The 22373-nt window shown below is 35.8% G+C and overlaps 8 protein-coding genes across 9 annotated transcripts; 2 read left to right on the top strand and 6 right to left on the bottom strand.

Annotated features, from left to right (window-relative positions):
• The first annotated feature begins 73 nt into the window (after window positions 1–73).
• On the top strand, window positions 74–2909 carry LOC105970167 (uncharacterized). The gene is made up of 4 exons (XM_012994967.2): window positions 74–549; window positions 869–1125; window positions 1321–1583; window positions 1809–2909. Exons 2-4 carry the CDS (start codon window positions 909–911, stop codon window positions 2673–2675), a joined length of 1347 nt encoding a protein of 448 aa, XP_012850421.2. The 5' UTR covers window positions 74–549; window positions 869–908; the 3' UTR covers window positions 2676–2909.
• Window positions 2910–3058: 149 nt separating this feature from the next.
• LOC148771358 (uncharacterized) lies at window positions 3059–3708 on the bottom strand. The gene is made up of 2 exons (XM_088817318.1): window positions 3503–3708; window positions 3059–3363 (listed from the first exon to the last, which is right to left on the bottom strand). The coding sequence occupies exons 1-2, from the start codon at window positions 3645–3647 to the stop codon at window positions 3185–3187; spliced, it is 324 nt and encodes a 107-aa protein (XP_088673444.1). The 5' UTR covers window positions 3648–3708; the 3' UTR covers window positions 3059–3184.
• A 979-nt stretch (window positions 3709–4687) lies between these two features.
• Window positions 4688–6611, top strand: LOC105970100 (Calcium-binding EF-hand family protein). Its single transcript, XM_012994892.2, has 5 exons — window positions 4688–5144; window positions 5627–5673; window positions 5946–6121; window positions 6224–6242; window positions 6345–6611. The coding sequence occupies exons 1-5, from the start codon at window positions 4736–4738 to the stop codon at window positions 6450–6452; spliced, it is 759 nt and encodes a 252-aa protein (XP_012850346.2). The 5' UTR covers window positions 4688–4735; the 3' UTR covers window positions 6453–6611.
• A 353-nt stretch (window positions 6612–6964) lies between these two features.
• On the bottom strand, window positions 6965–9451 carry LOC105970099 (glucan endo-1,3-beta-glucosidase 14). 2 transcript variants are annotated; one of them, XR_016030965.1, is made up of 4 exons: window positions 9156–9451; window positions 7795–8843; window positions 7578–7688; window positions 6965–7104 (listed from the first exon to the last, which is right to left on the bottom strand). XR_016030965.1 is itself a non-coding variant. In XM_012987266.2 (4 exons), exons 1-3 carry the CDS (start codon window positions 9208–9210, stop codon window positions 7638–7640), a joined length of 1155 nt encoding a protein of 384 aa, XP_012842720.2. In that variant the 5' UTR covers window positions 9211–9451; the 3' UTR covers window positions 6965–7104. The 2 variants fall into 2 exon arrangements, 1 of the variants encoding a protein (XP_012842720.2); XM_012987266.2 differs by having other exon boundaries at window positions 7638–7688.
• Window positions 9452–10212: 761 nt separating this feature from the next.
• LOC105962920 (ferredoxin, root R-B1) lies at window positions 10213–11755 on the bottom strand. The gene is made up of 2 exons (XM_012987264.2): window positions 11616–11755; window positions 10213–10861 (listed from the first exon to the last, which is right to left on the bottom strand). The coding sequence occupies exon 2, from the start codon at window positions 10850–10852 to the stop codon at window positions 10397–10399; it is 456 nt and encodes a 151-aa protein (XP_012842718.2). The 5' UTR covers window positions 10853–10861; window positions 11616–11755; the 3' UTR covers window positions 10213–10396.
• A 552-nt stretch (window positions 11756–12307) lies between these two features.
• Window positions 12308–14469, bottom strand: LOC105970092 (large ribosomal subunit protein uL1x). The gene is made up of 6 exons (XM_012994880.2): window positions 14341–14469; window positions 14160–14198; window positions 13576–13795; window positions 13127–13292; window positions 12617–12822; window positions 12308–12514 (listed from the first exon to the last, which is right to left on the bottom strand). The coding sequence occupies exons 2-6, from the start codon at window positions 14162–14164 to the stop codon at window positions 12461–12463; spliced, it is 651 nt and encodes a 216-aa protein (XP_012850334.1). The 5' UTR covers window positions 14165–14198; window positions 14341–14469; the 3' UTR covers window positions 12308–12460.
• Window positions 14470–14857: 388 nt separating this feature from the next.
• On the bottom strand, window positions 14858–16936 carry LOC105970173 (ubiquinol-cytochrome C reductase UQCRX/QCR9-like family protein). The gene is made up of 3 exons (XM_012994973.2): window positions 16618–16936; window positions 16295–16342; window positions 14858–15158 (listed from the first exon to the last, which is right to left on the bottom strand). Exons 1-3 carry the CDS (start codon window positions 16732–16734, stop codon window positions 15108–15110), a joined length of 216 nt encoding a protein of 71 aa, XP_012850427.1. The 5' UTR covers window positions 16735–16936; the 3' UTR covers window positions 14858–15107.
• Window positions 16937–18456: 1520 nt separating this feature from the next.
• LOC105970183 (Endomembrane protein 70 protein family) lies at window positions 18457–22253 on the bottom strand. Its single transcript, XM_012994985.2, has 7 exons — window positions 21935–22253; window positions 21416–21456; window positions 20341–20929; window positions 20105–20236; window positions 19816–19972; window positions 19253–19737; window positions 18457–18888 (listed from the first exon to the last, which is right to left on the bottom strand). The coding sequence occupies exons 1-7, from the start codon at window positions 22069–22071 to the stop codon at window positions 18672–18674; spliced, it is 1758 nt and encodes a 585-aa protein (XP_012850439.2). The 5' UTR covers window positions 22072–22253; the 3' UTR covers window positions 18457–18671.
• Window positions 22254–22373: the final 120 nt, after the last annotated feature.

Here is a 22373-nt window from a genome sequence, read left to right as displayed (position 1 = left end):
TTTATTATCATTTTTTTTAATTCATATTTCGGGCTTTGTAGCCCGAAACTCATATTTTGGAATTGTTATCATCTATGTCGAGAATTGTTGTTTCGTCTACAATATTATTAGGCCTACGTTTGGTTAGTAGGATTAAACATCGATCAAGCCATAGCTACTACTATTGATGGATATATCCATCGATAGCGGTAACTAAACGAGCCCTATAGGTAAGCAACGAGGCCTTAGAAAAAACTGAAAAAGATCTCATTTTTTTAGAATTTTCGAATTTGAGAAAGTATTTAGAAGATAATTATATTTGGTATTGAATTTGAAAAAACATGTACAAAAAATCCACACCAACAAATATTGGCATGAGAACTGGGCCTTGTATAGAATAAGAATACGGACCCAATTTGTACTTTACACCCATCCCCCAAAAGCCTGCTCTTTTGTGTGTGTGTCTCTGTTCATTTGCTGTTTTCTGCAAATTTTGTTCATCAATTAATTCCTCTCATTCCAAAAATCTTAACCCGGAATCATCGTCGCTGAATTACTCCTTTTTAACAGGTATTTCTTGATTATTTTTTTTTTCCTTTTCTTTTTGCATTTATGCTTCTCGATACTAGTTATGCTCAACCTGTTGTGATTTTTGTTGTTTATTTTGCTCTGGGTTTGAATGGGTTTAGTTGAGCAAAATAAAGGCTTTGATTAATTGAATTAGGTTAAAATCACTGTATTCAATCTGAAAGTGAAAGCCCACGTGTTCGAACTTGAGGAAATTTGTGAGTTTTTGGAGAAAAAAAACCCTACTCAGAGTGGAATGTAATTTGTGATTCGCACAAAATTTTGGTTCTTACGGGTTATGATTTTGTGGTTTTTGTTGCAGTTAACTGTATTTAGAGGAAACGGATAAACGAGTCGATAGAATGGCGGAAAGTGAAAGTATATTTCAGATGGAAGCTGGTGAGGTTGAAATTGGTGGTGTTTATGACCAGATAATAGGGACTTATTACGAACCTGCCACCCCTCTCGGACAAGAAGAGCATTTCGGTACTCCTAGATACGAACCCATCGTAGAATCATCTGCAAAGAAGAGGAAAGTTAACCCATCCAATCAGGATTCACAAGTTAAAGATGGTCCAAGTAATACACCTCATACTCTTTTTGGTAGTTAATAAATCTTGTATTAGAAGATTGTTGTCGAAAATCGAAATCTCTGTCCGCAAACTTGTTTGTTATGTGATTTTGGAATACCCTTTTTTCGAGCTTTCAAATTCTTGGTTTTGCCTAATTTCAAATTTCAGGGTTTTTCGAGTTCTCATAGATGCGTTGTTTCAGGTGTGTCAAACTGTTTTCTTTTCAAGAGTCGGTTACAAGAGTTTTCTCAGAAAGCAGGGTTCACATCTCCAGTTTACGAAACTATCAAAGAAGGCCGTTCGCACGAGCCTTCATTTAAATCAACCGTTATCGTTAACAATGTCAGATACGATTCTCTGCCTGGATTTTTCAATCGAAAGACAGCAGAACAGTCAGCTGCTGAAGTTGCTCTAATGAAACTTTCCAACTCTGCCGATATGGAATTTGGCATCTCTCAACCTGTCGTAAGTGTCTTCATTTTTTTTTCCTTTACAAGTATCTATTATTTTTTCCGGCAAAATTATCTTTTATCATATTATAATACACGAGAATGTACGGCATTGTTGTTCTTATTATTTCAAGAATAATCTAATTAGATGAGTTTCGTATCTTGTTGATTTCTCTATAAATATTTGAAATAAAAATCTGAAAAAAAAAGCTAAACGACAAAAAATGTACATTTTTGTCAGCACGAAACCGGTCTGTGCAAAAACTTGCTGCAAGAATATGCTCAAAAGATGAACTACGCCATTCCCTTGTATGAATGCCTAAAAGAGGAGAGACAAGGCAAAACTCCCATGTATTCTTGCACTGTCGAAGTCGGAGGCATCAAATATATCGGAGCATCAGCCAACACGAAGAAAGAAGCCGAGATTAAAGCTGCTAGGACAGCCTTAATCTCCTTGTCTGAAAATCAAACTTCGAGCAACTCCGTTTACACCGTCGTTCCAAAGAAGAAGAAGGTGTCCGATCATGGAATCGCCGCCCAGGAGGTGCCCACGCCAGCTGTCAAGAAGCCAAAGAAACGCAGTCTGAAGAAGAAGATGCAGCAGCAGCAATGGAAGAAGAAGAGGCGGGCTTTGAAGAGGGGTACCTCCGGTGAAGAAGGTACAACTCGTTTGGCGGTCAACAAAGCGGATAGTGTTAGTCTGACCGGTGTAGCTTCTGGTGATGTGGGGGCAGTGACCCCCCATCATCATGATGATATGAGCCCACAAGTTATGACAGGTGGCGCAGTTTCTGGTGCTGTGGGGGCAGCGACCCCCCATCATGATGATGATGTCGGCCCGCAAGTTATGACAGGTGGTGCAGTTTCTGCTGCTGTGGGGGCAGCGACCCCCCATCATCATGATGATGTGGGCTCGCAAGCTATGACAGGTGGTGCAGTTTCTGGTGCTGTGGGGGCAATGACCCCCCATTATCATGATGTGGGCCCGCAAGTTATGACAGGTGGCGGTTCGGACAATGTAAATCTTGAAAATACAAGGGGTTTGTTTGATGGATGTGTGAAGGAAGGGGGTTCTGCAACAATGGATGCCAATAACAACATGATATAGGTATAGTGTTGAGTAGTTTAATTGGAGGAACATTGCGAGTGGGAAATTCGGTTAATTTGATAGGATGTACTAGTTAGTGATCATTGTACTTTTTTCAATTACATCGGGCTGGGCCCGCTCTTTTTTTTTTTTCCGATTATTTTTTGTTACTGACACTAGAGGTGTATGAGGCAATGTGTGATTTGTATCAGATGTGAAACTGTATGGATTAAATTTATTGAAGTTTTACTGTAACTAGTTGTCTTTGGACAATGTACTAGGCTTACTGCATTCGTTGTAACCGATGTCCACGGTAACCTCTGACTTTGATTTTTTGTCGCCTCAATAAAATTCGGTCTAGCTCGATTCAATTGACAATTTATCAAAACTCAACACAGGTTTTAACCTTAGAATTTTGCTCAAGCATTTCTTTCTTGTGATGAGATTCTAGGAAGAATCAAAGTTTTTGAACAATCTTGCAGTTTTTCTTCATCACCACATGCACACACAGAAAACCGAAATATTCAAAATCAAGAATAAAGGGTCGAGACGGATAAAGTCAACGGGACCCAAAACAGCAGTGGCGTAAACGAAGGCAGAGTTTGCAACGGGACGACATATCTGTACTGCACCGATTTAGCTATGCAGAAATTCAAAAACTTGACTGCTAGAGTGACCAGGCATTCATGGATACTTCTCCTCACATCATCTGCACAATTTTTTAATTTAATTTTTCTGTTTTAAATTTTGTGTTTCACACACACAAAAATGTAATTTAAAACTTATGAAAAATATGAAAAAAAATCATAAAGAAAATATATATTATATATGTATATATGTATGTATACCTTGTGATAATTGTTGAACTAGATGTGCTGAGAAATTGAATGCCAGAAGCAAGCAAACAAGAATGAAGGAATTGTTAATCAAAGAAGAGCCTTTTCTTTTGATAAACTTTTTTTCAGAGTGAGAATCCATTAAAAATAACTCCATTTCTCTTTCTTTTAAATCACACTTTTGACTGTGTGTTCTTGGTGCCACTGATTATGTGGATATTAGTTCATGGATTTATATATAGTTGGAGTTTTGAATTTAGAAACTAAACTAAACTATATTTCTTTTGAATGATTATTAAATTTGGGGATCAATAATATAATATAATGCAGAATTAAACAATTACAAGGGATTCTTGCAGTGCAAGAGGTCAACCTTTGCATGTAAATGAAACTAAAAAACTTGGAGAGTACTCTTTCAGTACCCAATTGCCTTATATCTATTCAATTAGAATAAATTACGGCCATCCCACTCAGATAAAGTCAAATTACGAAAATACCCCTATTGCTTGGGTAATTATAATTTACAACCATCTATCAACTATGAATCTTCCTATACGTCAACTCTTATCGTGTCAAATTCAACATAATCTTCTAGATTCCGTGGAATGTTCTCTAGTTTGACTTGTTTAGTGCAAAACTGCGGTTTCTGATGCACGTCAATATGATATTTACAAGCCAAGAATCACATCTTATGATTATCTTATTTCAAATATGGAGCTCGAATGAGATAAAATTGTTACAAACTGGATGATATTCCTAATAATCTTGAAAATATCACTAAATTTGACCACACAAAGATGAAAGTGTAAAAAGATTCATAATTAAAATATAATTGTAATTACCCAAACATGAATTTTTTTTTCTTTGACTTTACCTCGGTGGATGACCATAATGTACTTTAACAATTTGATGAATAATGATTTAGTCCACTAGGATTAATTGACAGTGGACTATTTAGTATTAAATATTAATATTTTGCTTTTAGGACTTTGAATATAAGAATAATTCTTTGGACTTTTTAGATATAAAATTTTGAAATGAGGAGTTTTTTGATATTTTTCCAATTTCTTTTTTTTTAATTAATGAATAATAACTATGCCGCCATTGTAGTTTACTAAAATATCCTCGACGAACCGCGTTATAATTTAACCTTAAATATATATATATATATATATATATAATTTTCTTCGCCAATTTTTATATTAATATTAATTCTGAAATATTTTAACATAGTTTCGAGCGAAAATGGCTTATCACACCGGAGGCAGCCAAACCCAAGTACCATACGACCCATCAGCCCGACCCGGACCCGGACCCGGCCCGGATCAACCCCAGCTCGCCTACCCCTACCAAACTCCACCCAACCCATACTTACCTCATGCCCACGGCGGCGGCGGAATCGGCTCGACCCCGCCGCCTCAAGGGTATGGGTACTACCCGCCGCCGCAGCAGAACGTGTACAGTTCGTTTCCGCCGGGCACATCTCCCGATGTAATCAGGAATTTCCAGATGGTGGACAGGTACCAGAAAGGTTACATTGAAGAGAAGGAGCTCCAGGAAGCGCTGTCTTCCAATTACCAGAAATTCAGCCGCCGCACTTTGCGATTGCTCGTCTTTCTCTTCAGAAATTCCGGCGAATCTTCTTATAGAATTGGTCCGTTCTCTCACCCTCACTTTTTTAATTTCAAATTTGTGTCCAATTTTAATTTCTGCCAAATAAACTCTTACTTCATGAGATTGCCCTAATATTTTCGTGAGATTGCCCTAATATTTTATTTCATACAATAGATCTATACACACATGTTGATTTGTGCAAAAGTATATACTTATCTATACAGTGTGTGTGTGTGTGTGTGTGTGTGTGTGTGTGTGTGTGTGTGTGTGTGTGTGTGTGTGTGTGTGTGTGTGTGTGTCTACTTGTTGTAGTTTTTACTTTATTTCTTGGTTGGGGAGTTGGTGGATTTGGGGGTTAATTTCTCATTTGTGTTGTCACTGTTCTATGTTCTTCATTTATTCTTTTAAGTTCCATTTGCCATTCTGTTATTGTTAGTATCGATTACAATTTATTCTCGTCTAGCTTTGCGATGTGGTTCACCGATTTTAGTATTTACCGGTTACTCTTGGTAAAATATGTAGGGCCGAAAGAATTTGCGGATGTGTGGAATTGCCTTGGCCAGTGGCGGGTGAGTACTCTTTTGTTATATATATCCATTTCTTCGATTTCGTTATAGAGGAAGTCAGAGAAATGAAAATGAAGTAGGACATAGATTATAAAGGAATAAAACAAAAAAAAAAAAAAAATCGAAGAAAATATAAGCACTGGTGAAACGTTGAATAGAGATGCTTAGTGTTCTATGACGGAGACATAGATATAAAAATGTGATGTAAGTTTGTAAATAAAGTTACGTGATTCAATCAATTAATTAAATTATACTGAATTCGTCACTATATATAGGCCATGTTTGACAGATTCGATAGAGACCGAAGCGGGAACATTGATTCTGCGGAATTGAGGGATGCTCTGTATAGTCTTGGATATGCTTTACCACCTTCTGTACTTCAAGTTCTTCTTTCCAGATACGAAGATGGCACCGGGCGTAGGGTAGATCTCAATTTCGACAGTTTTGTCGAGTAAGCCTCTGTTCTTAATATATTTATGCAATAAAATTGTTATTTATATCTTTTTTTTTCTCGAGCTGTACCTTTAATGATATTTTATTATTTTTTATTCAGGTGTGGGATGATTGTAAAGGTGAGCAACATCTTCATTAAATCAATAACCTTTTGATTTTTTATTTTTTTTTATTTCCTGAAGTTGGGACCTTTCTCAAACATTCATTTTTTCGATTTTCAGGGTTTGACGGAAAAATTCAAGGAAAAGGATCCACGATATACAGGTTCAGCGACACTATCTTATGAAACGTTCATGTCCATGGTAATTCCTTTCATTGTTTCTGACTAGCCCATCGCCACTTATATATAGTTTCGTCTTTCTTGATTTGGCTTTTCGTGTTGTACATGTAAAAGAGTGTCACTTGTACGTTAGTGTTGTGTTACTGTATATTAATGTTGTCGTGTGCATATGGATAAATATCACTGAGAAGCTATATTTCGTGTCGAATGTGTTTCATCCTCATTTATAGAACATGCATAAAAAACTTTAGGCTACGATTGGATCATAGAAAACGAGTAAAATAGTGGAAAATGTCAAGTAAAACGGTCTCTTGCGTGGTTTGTCTTCGATAATCTCTTGTATAGTTGCTTATATTTTCATGAATTTGGACATAGATTCATTTGAATGTCTGTTTGTGGGACAAGTAGAACAGCCTGTCTGATTTAATTATAATGTCCTTTTCTTATTTACAAATGGAGTGGTTTAAATATTGGACTATGACTTGTTCAAGGGCATAACCAGTAATTTGTCAGTTGGAAAAAATCAATTTTTATTATATCTATGGAGGAATTTATCAGAAATGAAAATTTAAACTTGAAAACTTTAATTTACTAAAAAATGGTTAGACAAAGACTTGTTTATTTCCTCTGCATTATTAATAAACTATTCAACGAAAATTGATCTGAATCACCGAATACGCAACTCTCTAATGTTTCTCCGCCTGCAAATACGAAAGATCGACCGACCTCGTGAAATAGTCGAGACAGTCATATAAAACGATATGAAATTAATTATGTTTTAAGGTAATTGTCTGATACCTAAAAATGGACAAAGTTTTAACAGTTGTATACAAAAGCTGATGATGCAAATATCTTCAAAAGATTTAAAAGCAATGAAAGAATATATGCAAGAATAATACAGATGTGAATAATGGGACTGGGATGAACGATTCTTTCTTGATAAGGGGCAAAAAGGACTTTTGTCTTGAAGAAGATAGGGATCCAATGACAGTAAAATTCAAATGCATTAAGATATGATGGAGACTTCTTACCATTCTCCACTACTAATTAAGATTTAAGGCAATCAATGAAAATTAGGTATCCTATGAAATTAGGTGGTCAATCTTTCAGTCAATTGTTGTTTCTTATCTGTAATAAATTTCATGCAGTAGCCCTTAATTTAGAAAACAATTACCTCCCAAACACACCCTTATGTGAAAATGAGAAATTTCAAGAATTCAATAAAATTCCTTACCTATAAAGAACACATCAATAAAAGAAGAAACACATTTGAGAAGAACATGACCTGTAAAGCAAGTAAAAAGAACGATTAGATGATTCGTAAATTTTCCACGAGACAAATGCTCGCAATAAGCCACGAACGAATTGAACGATAGAAAAATTTCTCTTACATTTTTAGTCGAAGACGAGTACTCCATCTGCGGAAGAACATAACCGTGGGAGCCATCGTCACGCAACCCTATTTCGTACACGGGAGTTCCGTTGGGGTACAACAATCCGTAGTTCCGTTCGGAGATGGGGCCGGGCTTCAAATCCTCATTGAAAAGGGCAAAAATGTAAATGTCTATCGGCTTATCGGGATTCGCGGGAGTGCCTCGATCTTTCTCCATCCGCTTCAACAAATTCCCGTTGTACAACCTCGCGTTCTCCGTAGTGGCCCCCACCTCGTCTGGCTCACCTTTGGACGGCCACCCTGTCTCGGAAACCCTAACCCTAACATCCGTATGCCCCAACAATTTCATTGCGGAGTAAACCGCGTCGATTTGCGCGTACAACATGTTATCGTAGTGCAAATTGGTGACGTTGTCCGTCATACCCTTGCTGGGCTCGAAAATCGAGTAGTTGAGCGGTATTTGCGTTGGATTATCTTTGTAAGCGAAAAACGGGTAAGCGTTTATGAGAAAAGACGAATTCGTCCTCGAGTGGAAATCAAGAATTCCTTTTATATCCCCAACGAATTCTTGCTTGAAGGATCCGGAAGAAGGCGGGTAGGAGTTCGCCAGGATGGCGTACGAATGTGCTGATGTCACATAGATGTCATCGCTCAAGCCGAGGTTACTGAGGGCCCCGCTTATGGCTTGCATGGCGGGAAGAAGAAACGGGGCGTATTGATTGTTGCTGGAGCCGAGGATTTCGTTTCCGACGGAGATGGAGGTGATCTTGGTTTGCGGGGTGTGGGGCCGGATGTTTTGTTGGACCCATAATTGGGCTTGGGTCGGGTCGGATATTCTTTGGAGGTCCTCGTTTCGGACGCCGACCATGAATTCGATTCCGGTGTTTGCGAATGCGGTTAGGGTGTCGGAATCGGGGTTGTAGAGCTTGACTCGGGTTACTTTGAGGGTTTTGAGGAGAGAGAGTACGTCGGACGGGGGCGGGAGATTGTTGGCCAGTTGGCCGTAGTTGATTCCGATTCCGATTCCGACTGCGATTTGAAATGATCCTGGATACAACAAAGGGGTGTGTGAAAAATCATCAATACTAACATGAACAGAATCATGGACGAATTACTTCCTACATCAAAGAACTCCACACACACACACACACACACACACACACACACACACACACACACACACACACACACACACAGAGAGAGAGAGAGAGAGAGAGAGAGAGAGAGAGAGAGAGAGAGAGAGAGAGAGAGAGAGAGAGAGAGAGAGAGAGAGAGAGAGAGAGAGAGAGAGAGAGAGAGAGAGAGAGAGAGAGAGAGAGAGAGAGAGAGAGAGAGAGAGAGAGAGAGAGAGAGAGGTACCTGAAGAGATGACGTGGAGGAGGAGAAGAAACCGGAAAAGGGAGGCCATAGCCATATCCCAACTCTGTTAACTCTCAGCCTCACCCACCACGGTTTATTGTTTGAGATGTCTCTCTCTCTATATATATACACACATATATGTGTGTGTGTGTGTCTGATAATTTTTTAATATATTCAGGCTGTAGATTAAGGTACAGTGTGAACATTATTCAGATAGTAGATTAAGTAGCTGCAGCCTTGTTCGTTAATCAAAGTATTTACGTATGTACTGCAAGAGTTATTTATTTATATATTGCAAATAAGGACATGAATAAATAATAACTTTTATTGTTGGCCCAAAATATGGGCCTTTATTCTTATTCGTCCAATGTTCTCTGGGCCTACTCCAGTTTGTTTTCCACCGTCATTCTCTATTTTCTGGTAAAATGCCACATTTTTCTGCCTTTTCAAAAGCTGAATATATATATATATATATATATATATATATATATATATATATATATATATATATATATATATATATATATATATATATGAAGAAATAAAAAAAAAATGAAATAAACAATTTCCAACTTTTATACTTTTATTTATTTTTTATTATTATTACTATAAACGAATCGAGTTGACGCGAAATGCAAGTTTGTTCGAAGTTATTTAAATCATATCGAGCTTCAAAAGATACGTATGTGCAGACAAGCTAACAAGTCGAACCCGATAAATCCTTCACGTAACTTCATTTTTTTATACATACCTTCTTAACGAATTTGGTACCTATTTTGCTACTGTTAAATGTTGTTAATAGTCGTATTAAAAAAACCATTTAACTAGTGGTTATAACGATATTTTGCCACGTTTAATGGTCGTATTAAAAAACCATTTTTATACCAGTGGTTATAACGATCTTTTAACAATCGATATTAGGTCGAGTAATACGCAACTTGATTTGATTTCATCAAGTTTAATTCTTTAGTTCAACCCAAATTTAATTGAATTCCTTCATTTTTTATACCAAATTAATAAATACAGAAAAACAAATATAATTAATTTGAAACTAACATCACCCAAAGCAAACCCCGCATAGCATAAAATAAATATGTAGTCATATAGGCAAATTTGCAAATAAAAAAAGATCACACTGAATTGTGGTCTTTCCTCAACTCTCAAGACAAACACAACCTTCTAACACAAGACGAACACATTCAACGGGGGGAGTCGATTTTCCTAAAAATAACACAATTTGCTCAATAAAGATCGGTTTCCTTGTGTGTGTGAATCACACAATCCGAAGTAGGGTAAGAAACGCATGTAAGCAAGTACCCTTCCTTCATTTGGTTGTCATCGAGAAACGAGCCATCCGATTGGTCCACCTCACCCGTGATAATCTTGCCTGCACAAGTGGAGCAAGCACCTGCCCTGCACGAGTAGGGCAGCTCGAGCCCGGCTTCTTCGGCCGAGTCGAGAATGTATGCATCGTCCGGTGCGTCGAACTCTGTCTCGGTTCCATCGGGCCCCACCAATTTCACCTTGTAACATGCCATTGCACATGCTCGAAAATCGGGCTTCGATTTCAAGCCCAATGCTTTTGTTGCGCTCTTTAAAGAGCCCAATGAAGACGGGCTTTTTAGGAAACTGGTTTTGGTTCGGGTTTGTGGGGCGTTTCCGAACATGCAAATTGTCGGAAGTCTTGCGGTTGCCATTTTCTTCTCCTATATAAAAAATAGAAAAGAAGACTAATGTTACTTTCGTGTTTAATTTGGTGGTGTAACTATAAAAACAGCATTACATGTGATATATATATAAATATATGTGCATGCTGCAAATGGCCACAATGATGGAAACACAATGGCCATCGATTTAAATAGCAACGAAGCGAATAAATATTCGGAGCATTATGAGAAGTGCAAGCAAAATTGCCCTTCACTCGAAGCTCCATAAGAAAGAAAAAACAACAAAAACACAATCACAAATAAATAAAGACAAAAATACCCCCAAAGATTCAAGATTCTGCTAAGCAACCAATCTTAATCAACTCCATCATATGCAGGGAAATAGCAAATGGATCTCAAATAAAAAGTACAAGACAAGGACAGCATAATAAATTTCTGCAACAATTATTTCAGATTTCAGACAAACTAAAACCAAAGCATCAGCCACCTTAAAATCAGAGGTCATGTAATAAAAAGAAACATTAGAAAAGGAAGAATCAAGAAGCAAACATAAATATTATTATTTTTTAAAGAAAAAGAAAACCCAGAACACAGAAAAGCAAGATCTAGCCCTGATCTAAAAGGGTCGAAAGTTGATCCAAAAGGTCCGGTTTTTATCAAGAACAAGAAATCAAAAACACAATGAAAAAAAACTCATCAACTCTTGCCTTAATAAAAGAAAAATGAAGAACAAACAGCAGACGGAGATATCGAGGTAAAGTACTAAACAAGAACAAAAGGAAAAAGGAAGTACCTTGATTTCTAAACTAGAGAGAGAGAGAGAGAGAGAGAGAGAGAGAGAGAGAGAGGAGTTTTGGTTAGAATGGAGGTGTGTGAGATTGTAATAGTAACAGTAATATTTAAGGGGGGCGATACGATCAGAGAAAAGAAAGATGCCCTAATCAGTAATGACAGAAAACAAAGGCTACCAACCCATTTGCCGCCGCCCCTTGCTTTGGTTTTTTTCTTTAATTTAATTAGGCTTTTGTTCGCTCGCTCTATTAATTATTTGTTCCATCTTTTGAACAATATTTTTACTTTTATTTCAAAGTTCCGATTTTTCCAAAGAAAGAATTAAAATTAACAGAGCTGAAATATATATTAGATTCTCATTTTCGATTCTACTTTTTTTTCCGATAAATTGTAGGTAAACTTTAATTACATTAAATCAAATATTTTGGTTGATGCATCAGCATTTGATAACAAATTAAGTAGAATTATCTTGTACTACTATTAAACCCCTATAAATTAATACTTGCACCAGCCAAACTCTATTAATACACGAATATTAATTTATCAAAATTCTATTATATATGAAAAAAGATGGGAACAAATCAATAATAGGGAAAAACAGAAGCCCAAAACAGTTGAATTTTCGAGCAAAGGTGCTATTCCAGATTAATATATAACTAATAATAAAGAAAACAAAAACCATAAACAAAGATATGAATGCAAAATAAAACAAAATCCATAAATAAGGTCATTTCTCACAATGTCAAAATAACAAAAACAGTAAAGATTCCAATATTCAAATCTAACTTTTGCTCTCTTACAACCTTTCCCCCAAGTGAAACAGGAAACAAAACTCCAATTAATCGATTAGAAGACACGTTGAGGTTTGCCCATAGTACTCTTGAGGTATAGGCACCTCACCTGTGATAAAACAAATGAAACATAAGCAGTCAATCAATCAAAAGTAATATATTCGAATCGAACGAACAAAAACATTTCAAAAATGAAGTAAAATTGGCTTACATTCTGCCAATTCTTCTTCAAAAGGGAAACTAAGAAGTTGACGCTCATTTGCACGTTTTGGAAGATCTGCTTCTCTTCCATGGAAAGGTTTCCTACAGCAACACCCATGCAAAGAACCTTCTTCAATTGGAACTTGACTGTTGCTTTCGTCTCGTTCACCTTTGCTTCCAGAGATTCTTGGTGAGAAACCAGAGTCGGGAACTTACCTGCATCAACCGTAGTGCAAAATAAGCAACAAAAAAAAACGAACAATATCTTACATATTTATATTCTTGAACTAATATTCAAACACGAGCACCAAAACATTCCATATCTAGCATACAATTCTCGACATCAGATAAAAACAAATCTGTGTACCTAGAAACAAACAGCAGTACCATTCAGAATATTTCAATCAATGAAATTATATAAGTTGGAAGATATATAGTTTAGAGTATTTTCACCACAAATAAAAATAATAAGACAACACTATTCATATTTTATGCTTTCATTAGACAAACGGGTACTTGCCTGCCTTGTTGAGACCGGGGCCCAAAAGACGGGGAATCTGTTTAATAACAGCTTCGGAGGCTAAGAAAGCATGGTATTTCTTCGCAAGCTTCTTCACCAATTTCTTGTTCTTGTTTAGCTTCTTGAGAGCCTCAACATCCATGGACTCAAGTCCGATCTTTGTGGCCTGAATTAATCATCGAAAATCACATTAAATAATAGTTTCAGTAAAATGTGAATCCAGCAAATGACAAAAAGACGATACATATAACCAAGAGTCAAAAATTGATCCAGCAAATGAAATGCTTCCATGTACAGGTACAAGTGGTGTGTGTGCTTCATCGGTACATTATGTATTTCATGTTCAGTACTCATTCATTACAAAAAAAAAGTCTTTCATTTTGGGCATAACAATTACAATTAAAAGATTAATTATTCAAATATGAAAAAATTAAAACAACAATTTATACCTCTTCAACATGCTGGGCATCTCCAAGCATGCAAATCTTCATTTTAGGTCTGGGAATGTGTGGCAACTTAACCGAGCCACTGAAACGCTTGTCTTTCTGTGGGTCGTAGTTCTTGAGTCCAATCTGGAGCTCAATTGTCTCGGTAAACTTACGATTCTTCTCCTTACAATCGGCAGAAATCTGGGTAATGGCTTCCCTAAGAGCCTCACTCTGAAGCTTACTGTACAAATATTACAATCAGATCAAAATTCAGCATAACCTAAATCTACATATTATTATAAACGGAACATACAACATTATCACTTCTGCAACTAATAAATCCGACCAAATTGAAAACTCAGTGTGAAAAAAAGAAAAAATTATCTCCTCCAAATCACCAAAAAAAACTGTAAATTCTGAAGCAATTAACATACAACAAAACGCAGTTAATAATCTTACAGAGAACACAGATCATGGTCTAAAAGGCATATATTTATCCATTTCCATATAACCCTAATTGGTTCTACTAATTTCAGTGAAGTAGTCAAAATAGATATATCAATAGAACAGAAAACAGCGAGAAAATGTAAAGATTAAACATTTACCTCATGGTTCAAGGCCTTCTTATCTTCTGGAAATCACTCCTGCTTTAATGGAAAATAAAATCCGACAAAAAACGAAAATCAATGTCAGTATAGCTTCAATGCATCAAAAATTGAGATGAACAAGCAAGAATGTATGAAGTACAGAGAGAAATGAAGAAGAGAAGGGCAGAGGCGGGCGGACCTGATAGAAAACCCTAGCTTAGGGTTTGAAGAGTACGATTCATGAATTAATATAAGAATTTCTTGGGCTGGATATTTACTATTGGGCCTCACTTATAAAACCCACTTCAATTGCTTGCTCTTTTGTCATATCAAAATAAAACCCTAGTGTATGAAAATAGCACTTTAATTTCTATGTTTACACTACACGTATTAAAATTAAAAATTAAAAATATAGAGATTAATAATATATTTGCCAAATACCATAAGAAAAAACTTAGGGTTTAACATATTAAGGTTGGGTTTAATTACACTTTCTTTTATGAAGCCCATTTTTTAAGACATTGTTCAATAACTGTGAATAAAGGACTTGACTCTGCCTGATTTGGTTAGTGCAATCAAATATAATCACCATTTTTTTTTTAATTGTTTCAAACGATTATGTTCATTTTCTGAAAAAAAAAAAAGAATTATGTTCACAAAAAAAAAATACACCAAGTATAGGTAGTACAAGAAAATATTAATGAAGAGCTTGTGTCTGATTTTAAAAAAACGTTAGATATAAACCAAAACCCCGTAAATCGGCATCAAGTATTGTTTGATGAAATGTTTCACCTCATGCCGAGATTTTTGTCATAATAAAGCAGAAGAGCTACAACTCGAAATTGGCCTGTTCTTACATAATAAAGAAAACCACAGGCATGAACAATTATTGAAAATCAAAATGCATTTTTGAATCTATGGAGAAAAACAAATAGAGGCAGATGTAATAGGTAACACACTGCTACTTCATTCTTCAGTTGGTCTCTGTCCCAAAACTGAAATATCCTCGTATCGCTTCTGCAATTCCAACACCGACATAATTAGTACAAAGTAGTTTACATGTTCCTTATAAATGTACCTCGGCATTCACCACAGAATCAGAACTCGCTAATATTAAAAAAAATTGGAATAACAAAAACGCAAGAATAAATGCTGCATATTGAATGAGAAAATACAAGCTCACAAGACAAAAGGTAATTGTTCAAAGTAACTAAAGGTCGTAACCGTTTATGGAATTCTATCCATCTGATTAGCACTTTCAAGATTCAAATAGTTTTGTACAAACACAACTTCTTTTACGATTTATTGACAAACCACTGAACTCCAACGGATAACGGACTCAAAGCAACCTGTCAAAAGTTGTGATTTGGTTTTTCACACGTCTACATCCTTCAACCTCTAAATACTTTCCAAATTTTCAAATCTAATCATACACCAGAAAGATTTGTAACCACCTCGTTTTCTAATTTCAAAACCTGTAGTATCCTCTCATTATCTTCAATAATAACTACTCTTTCATCGATGAAATTACGGGACCATAGAAATATCATCTACACAGAACAAAAAAGCTTAACTACTGCCCACGACAAATTTTCACAAAAACACACACTCATCCCTAATGTCAAGCGAAGATTAACACACGCAAAATCGCTAAAACATGCTATCTACATATAAAGTCAGAACTGAAAATCACGGAGCATTCTCCAAGGTAAGAGTGCTCACAACAGAAGGCATAGCAGTATATCATCCTTGCTAATCATTCTCGTTTAAAAATTCATCTGAAGAGTTTCATATTTTGATCTATCTAAGTTCTCACACATATCTATATATATCGTTAACAATTATTAAACAACTTTTTTCTAATTAACTCATTAGCACACGAAATAACAGTCCAAGCTACACATAGTATAATCTAGAAGCTGTTCGATCCACTTGTTCATTTCTTTCTGCGACCCTAGTTCAATCTCACAACCGTTTAAACCAATAACCGATAACAATAGTTACGAATTCTAATTCTTTGATTCGGATGCAAACGAAAAACATTCATGAAACTTGCTAAACCTAATCTAACTAGCTAATCGAACAGGTGCAGGTAAATCACAAAAATCAGCTGAATTTACTAAAATTAAAGGAATAGCAAGTAATAGCAATACCCCAACATTGATGTGGTCCCAGAGACCGCGAATTCCACGATCCACAGCCTGAAATCAGAACAATGGAACAAAATATCAGATAAATTAATGAAATTAAAGTATATAATTAACCTAAACATATGAAGGTGAAGAAAAACTCAATCATCAAAAACAAATATTTTTTTTAAAATAATCCAAACACCCACAACCAACTTCCCCCAAAATCCTCGAATCGTTAATTTCGAATTTATCAGATCCAACTCAATCGAGTAAATACAAACACGTAGAAACACACAAAATCACAGATATAGATATAGATACAGGTTTAGAGAGAAGATACAGACCCGTTCGCCGAGGAAGGCGCCGACGACGACGAAGGTAACGTAGACAGGAGTGCGGCGCATAATCACTCTGTACATACCCTCCCATACGCCGCCGCTTCGTCTGACTGCCGGTTCCATTATTCCGATCCCTTTTTTTAATCTCTTTTTCTGCAAAAAATCAAAAGAGAAAAGTTCTCGAGCTCTGTCAAATCTCTCGCACGATGAAGGAGAAATGGGGAAACTGCGGATGGTTTGATTGATCCGGAAACTTCTCAACACGGGTTTGTTGATTCAATAAACCGGGTCTAATATTTGACCCGGTTTACTGGGCTTACTGGTTAACATTCATTCATCGTGCTAGGGTTTAATTGATTTGGGCCTACAAAAATCCAGTCCGAATTGACTTGCACTAAATTGTAATTAGACAATAATTATTTAACAATAATCTCATACTATATAATTTTGATTAATAAAATTGGATATAAAAAAAAATATCATTTGCATTTTACACCCTAAAATCCAATGAATATCATTTATTCTCTCTATTTAAGGGCCTCAAAATTTAAAAAAAATTATATAGTTTCAAAATTTTAAGTATTAATTCATTTTTTGTCCAATAATTATAAATACAACTAAAATTAATATATATTTTTCACCTTCAATGTCTATGAAATTATGAATTATAAAATCAACCTAGTATCAATATAATTTAAGTAAACTATACTTCATTCGTTATTTGATTAATTGGCTTGTTAAACATGAAAATATTTTTACATAGAATTAATTTCGAATAAAAAATTATAAAAGGCTTATCAATTTAATCAATCTTAATTCAATCAACATTCCCAACGAAGAAAATAAATAAGGCTGTGGGTATATGCAATACTCATTCCACTTGTGCAAGACCAAATTAAAGAAAGATTCCAAAAGATTCTATTTTATTAAGATAGAATGACAAGTATGCCCATAAATTAAATTGGTTTTTTTTTTCTCATGTAAGACCAAATACAAATAATGAGAAAAAAACAAAAATCGACACCAAGGTGTCGAAAAACTATGCTACAAATCGACACTTAAGCGTTGAATTTCATAGGTAAAAATCGACATTGACATGTCGAATTTATAGCACAAATTCAAATGTCGAATTTTATACCTCAAAATCGACATCTAAATGTCGAATTTTATACCTCAAAATCGACTTCTCATGTAAGACCAAATACAAATAATGAGAAGAAAACAAAAATCGACACCGAGGTGTCGAAAAACTATGCTACAAATCGACACTTAAGCGTCGAATTTCATAGGTAAAAATCGACATTGACATGTCGAATTTATAGCACAAATTCAAATGTCGAATTTTATACCTCAAAATCGACATCTAAATGTCGAATTTTATACCTCAAAATCGACATCTAAATGTCGATTTTCACCTGTAAAATTCGACATGTACATGTCGAATTCGTTTGCGCGGGATTTTTTTTGGAAAATCGATATTCTAGCTAAAAAAACCCATAAATGCATACATTCTTGGGTTCTTCCATCGTAGAATCTTCTATTTTGATGTCTTCTGACTCCATACTTGCTATCTTTGTAAGATTTGTTGAGTTTTGATGATTTTGAATTTCTAGGTTTTGTGGGTTAATGGAGGAGGAAGGAGAAAGGTCTTGTGGGTTTTTGAAGATGGAGAAGATGAGAGTTGGTCTTGTGGTTTTGTGGTCTTGTGATAAGTGGAATTATAGTATTTATATATTGAAAATTTTAATTTGGTCTTGCACAAGTGGAATTAGTCTTGCATATAGCCGCAGCCAATAAATAAATAGCTAAAATTCATTGACTATATTTTCACAAAGCTTATGAGAATTAACTGCAGTCAAATCTTTCTGTAATACACATTAATCTGAAAACATTGTTTCCGTCAGTATACACTGAGTCAACTCGTAGAGAAACCAGCTACACTTTCTCTAATTTCAATTAGTCCAAAAAAAAAAGATAATACATTATAGATTGATTATATTTTCCACTGTTTAGAGGTTAATTTAACTACAAGTACAAAGGAAGCTGACTCACTCACTCACTCACTCACTCTTGACAGCATGGTATATTCTTCGAACGAAAATCAAAGAAGCTCGAAAACTTAGAGCTCCGAGCACCAAGAAAAATGCATAGCACATGCAAAAGCTATATCCGAAAAAGAAACATGCTTGGAGAATGCCGCTCATATTTGATTTGTAATAAAAGTATACGCAGTACAAAAACATGAATATTGCTGTCGATCCGCCTCGTAAAACTGACCTGAATTTTATCAACGGAAGAATATATATCAGTCAAGCGTTGCCACATCAACATGCACACACAATTACGGATGCAAATCTGACAGATCGGATCAAAAATAGTGTTTTAATTTTCCGAAGAAAAAAAGATAATTCCGATTCCAATTCAGTTTCAATTGTTTTTTTGTAGAAATCTGAAATCAGAACGAAAAAAGTTGAGTTTATTGCATTTAGTACCCTGATAAAAATCTAAGACAATTGTTTTTACTAAAGTCGGCATTTTACGAATATCGACGGAATTTGAAAATTCCACTTCCGTTTTTCACCCCCACACAATGAAAAAAAGAAAAGAAAAGGAAAAAAAACAAAAAAAAACGAGAACGTACCTCCACCACCAATCGTGATCTTCAACAACCAATTGAAAATACGTCAATCCAACACTGATCATAACAGTGAGCACAATAAGTATCAAGAACGTAACAAACAAAACTCCAAGAGAGGTGTATACTTTATAGCCCCACATCGTAGCACACAAGTTGTGCAACTCCAAAACAATTGCACTAAAAGGCAAAAGACCTCCGATAAACATTTGAGCAGGTGTTCTTCTGTACCAAGCCAAAAACGGAATCTCCCTCGGAGATTTCTTTGCAACCGGAGAAGATTGTATCTCGTATTTGTTACGTTTTCCAACGACCCCACCAAGTACGAGTAGTGGAATTGCAACGAGCGTATATATTAAAATAATGATAAACATTGTTCCAAGAGGAAGTGCTGCAGTCACATTAAAATACGCAGCGAGTGTATTGAGGATGAATGTTGTGAAGAGAAAAGGGCCTAAGAAGAGTGTCCCTGTAAGAAGAGTGCTCGTTTCCTGCGAAAAAATTGTATATATTTAGCTTCGATATTGTACGAATAATTTAGCGGAAAATTGAAATGAGAATATAACTACCTGTCCCGCTTCGGAATATTTAATGCAAAATGATGAGGATATATATCCGGAAACTGCTGATGTAAGAAGGTAAGATATGAATATGGAATTTGAGAGAGAACCGTGGCTGTGGGGATAAGAGATTCCGAGAAATGCCAAAACAAATAAGATGAATATCCTGTCGAAATAGCAAATAATTTAGGGTTTTTTTTTTTTGCTAATATTTATTGCACGAGGATTGTTTTAGCAATTCGATACAAGACGGGGGTACTAAATGCAATAAAAAGGGAGAAAATGATAGTTTACATACATGGTCAATAGCTGGGTCCCACATCCCAAAACGGCGCAAAACAAAGGCAAATTCGTCGGGCATCTCAAAACATCACCGTGTAAGTATTTCCAACCAACCTCTTTCTCCTCATCTTCATCTCCAATCGACCATCTATAAATAAACGATAATAAGAAAAACAAAAAATAATTAGTATTAATATATGTATAATCAATTGCCTCTTAAGATAATGGTGAAGCAAAAAAGACGATAATTACTTTCTTAAATCATTCTTGAGATGCCGCGTAAAAAGCACAACAAGCAGTCCCGTCAGCATTATAACTATCACAATTGAATTAACGAAAGAGAACCAATGAGTTTGTTGCAGTATAGGCAGTGAAGAAGCAGCTAAATATCTTTCCATTCTATTCCTGTACGGTATAGAAGTTTCATTCCAAAAAATGGAATAAGTGAAATCGATTGTGACATCAATATCATCTGTTATATCTAACACGTGATTTGGATCACTCAAGGCGTGAATTTCGACGACTTGGTTTCCGTTGTAGAGAGCATCGAATTGAACGTGTGTGAAAAGATAATACTTTGGTCCTTTACTGTCAGATGTCCATTTTTCGTCTTCGACTTTGCCTATGAATGCCCATAGGGGAAGATCATCATAGTACATCTGGTAATAAAAATCATTTTTAATAGCGTCCCTGAATTTCGAAATATCCTGTTTATTAAGCTTCTGCTGGCAGTTAACTGCCCTAGTTTTGTTGACTGCGAATTTCAAATCATATAAAGCGTTTGCCAGCCTGTCACCGTTCAGAACTTCCCCAATGCTTTCTCTCTCTTCGAGCACCTGATCTGCCAACAAAAAATTAATAAGATACGAGAAATGCATGCCAAATGGATTAATGATACATGCAGAAGCAAATATTTCTCAAAGATTTACAACCGAAAATGCAAGAGGGTCCACTTGACAATTTAGGAAAATACATCATTTCATTATGCAAAAAAAGCCCTTCTCGATTTATCATCAAACAACTAAATCTCGATAACAATTCTCAACAAAGCCCCTTCTTGAGATCCCTAATATTAAAAAACAAAGCTACTATCCTCCCTATGATTCTAACGTACGCCTTTGAATTCATAATGCCGAGATTTCAATTGCTGAGAAAATAAAAAGATGCATTCAAGTTTTATCGAAGTAATCGTATTGTGTCTCTTAGCCATTGGTATTTGACAACTGATATAAGCGAACAATTAAAGATGCACATGAAAAAGGAAGAAAAAAACACAAAAGTTAATGTAAGATCCCTGAAAAGGTTGATGCAGAGTGTCACTGCCAACCTGGACGACAGAAGGCCAACTCATAATATTTGTATGTTTCACTGCAAGACGATAACAAGTGAAAACGAATCAGATTAAGATGAATTTATACCAAGTTACTCCGATCACAATTTATCATAATTCGGTTACAGCAACTAAATTTGTAGGTTGAGAATGAATTCGGTGCGTGCATCAAAATCCATGAAGAATTCATAGAATTGAAAATTATTTTTTTATTTTTTTTGGAAATGAAAATGGGTAAGGGTTATTGATGCCAATTGGGTAAATCAAATGCATTTTTCAGAAGTAAAACCCTAGTTTTCGAATTCGGATCTTATATTTCACGACTTCTTAACAGTTAACAGTGATCATAAAGCCAAGCAAGAAGAAAAATCAATTTTCTTACAAAAAAACCGAAGGAAAACCAACAAATTTCTCAGAGCAAACAGTCAACAAAACCTATTTGTATACATAAACTAAACATACGATGAAAATGCACATGAACAAAAAATTCTTCACTTATAAAATCAAAATCAATACCTAGGGTTATGAAGGGGGCCAATTTTGTTGACGAAAAGGGGGACGGGATCTCCTACATTGTAAGCGCTGGTCGAATGCAGTAGAATTGGCAGTAGTAGCAGCAAATTAGCTACGAAAACCAGTCTCACGATTTCCATTTCGGAGCTGTTTGAATCGTTGATTCTCCGGTGGAGGCGCCGCCGGGGTTTAAGTGTTCAGAGAACGAGGTCAACGACTGTGCCTTTCCCGGGCAAATCTTGTACTGGCGGAAGTAAATCGCATTTTGGGGAAGAAAGAACGCTTTCTCTATCTGTCCGATCTCACTGACACAAACGCGACTAATGTACGGGCCTCTGAATAGAGCCCGACTTATCCCAGTTTGGGCCCGCCATATAAATGGGCCGGAAGCAAAACTTGTTAGTTCAATGGAAAAGCCCATTTAAAAAAATTGATATTATAA

Source organism: Erythranthe guttata, chromosome 4, assembly GCF_056151865.1.
Source record: "Erythranthe guttata isolate IM_541 chromosome 4, IM_541, whole genome shotgun sequence".
Taxonomy (NCBI): Eukaryota; Viridiplantae; Streptophyta; class Magnoliopsida; order Lamiales; family Phrymaceae; genus Erythranthe; species Erythranthe guttata.
This window is presented reverse-complemented; position numbering and strand designations above follow the sequence as displayed.

What these genes read in the sequence shown, in the direction of transcription:
- LOC105970092 (XM_012994880.2), bottom strand. An exon ending in ATGCCCAGCATGTTGAAGAG is followed by an intron (nt 13,293 to 13,575) that starts GTATAAATTGTT and finishes TGATTAATTCAG; the next exon opens with GCCACAAAGATCGGACTTGA. An exon ending in CCCCGGTCTCAACAAGGCAG is followed by an intron (nt 12,823 to 13,126) that starts GCAAGTACCCGT and finishes CGGTTGATGCAG; the next exon opens with GTAAGTTCCCGACTCTGGTT.
- LOC105970100 (XM_012994892.2), top strand. Translation starts at nt 4,736, where the DNA reads ATGGCTTATCACACCGGAGGCAGCCAAACCCAAGTACCATACGACCCA. An exon ending in CGAATCTTCTTATAGAATTG is followed by an intron (nt 5,145 to 5,626) that starts GTCCGTTCTCTC and finishes TAAAATATGTAG; the next exon opens with GGCCGAAAGAATTTGCGGAT. An exon ending in ATTGCCTTGGCCAGTGGCGG is followed by an intron (nt 5,674 to 5,945) that starts GTGAGTACTCTT and finishes CACTATATATAG; the next exon opens with GCCATGTTTGACAGATTCGA.
- LOC105970167 (XM_012994967.2), top strand. Translation starts at nt 909, where the DNA reads ATGGCGGAAAGTGAAAGTATATTTCAGATGGAAGCTGGTGAGGTTGAA. An exon ending in ACAAGTTAAAGATGGTCCAA is followed by an intron (nt 1,126 to 1,320) that starts GTAATACACCTC and finishes GCGTTGTTTCAG; the next exon opens with GTGTGTCAAACTGTTTTCTT. An exon ending in TTGGCATCTCTCAACCTGTC is followed by an intron (nt 1,584 to 1,808) that starts GTAAGTGTCTTC and finishes CATTTTTGTCAG; the next exon opens with CACGAAACCGGTCTGTGCAA.
- LOC105962920 (XM_012987264.2), bottom strand. Translation starts at nt 10,852, where the DNA reads ATGGCAACCGCAAGACTTCCGACAATTTGCATGTTCGGAAACGCCCCA.
- LOC105970173 (XM_012994973.2), bottom strand. Translation starts at nt 16,734, where the DNA reads ATGGAACCGGCAGTCAGACGAAGCGGCGGCGTATGGGAGGGTATGTAC. An exon ending in GCGCCTTCCTCGGCGAACGG is followed by an intron (nt 16,343 to 16,617) that starts GTCTGTATCTTC and finishes TTCTGATTTCAG; the next exon opens with GCTGTGGATCGTGGAATTCG. An exon ending in GGGACCACATCAATGTTGGG is followed by an intron (nt 15,159 to 16,294) that starts GTATTGCTATTA and finishes TTGGAATTGCAG; the next exon opens with AAGCGATACGAGGATATTTC.
- LOC105970099 (XM_012987266.2), bottom strand. Translation starts at nt 9,210, where the DNA reads ATGGCTATGGCCTCCCTTTTCCGGTTTCTTCTCCTCCTCCACGTCATC. An exon ending in CCTCCACGTCATCTCTTCAG is followed by an intron (nt 8,844 to 9,155) that starts GTACCTCTCTCT and finishes TGTTGTATCCAG; the next exon opens with GATCATTTCAAATCGCAGTC. An exon ending in ACTCGTCTTCGACTAAAAAT is followed by an intron (nt 7,689 to 7,794) that starts GTAAGAGAAATT and finishes CTTGCTTTACAG; the next exon opens with GTCATGTTCTTCTCAAATGT.
- LOC148771358 (XM_088817318.1), bottom strand. Translation starts at nt 3,647, where the DNA reads ATGGAGTTATTTTTAATGGATTCTCACTCTGAAAAAAAGTTTATCAAA. An exon ending in AGTTCAACAATTATCACAAG is followed by an intron (nt 3,364 to 3,502) that starts GTATACATACAT and finishes AAAATTGTGCAG; the next exon opens with ATGATGTGAGGAGAAGTATC.
- LOC105970183 (XM_012994985.2), bottom strand. Translation starts at nt 22,071, where the DNA reads ATGGAAATCGTGAGACTGGTTTTCGTAGCTAATTTGCTGCTACTACTG. An exon ending in GGCCCCCTTCATAACCCTAG is followed by an intron (nt 21,457 to 21,934) that starts GTATTGATTTTG and finishes ATCGTCTTGCAG; the next exon opens with TGAAACATACAAATATTATG. An exon ending in AATATTCCGAAGCGGGACAG is followed by an intron (nt 19,738 to 19,815) that starts GTAGTTATATTC and finishes ATTTTTTCGCAG; the next exon opens with GAAACGAGCACTCTTCTTAC.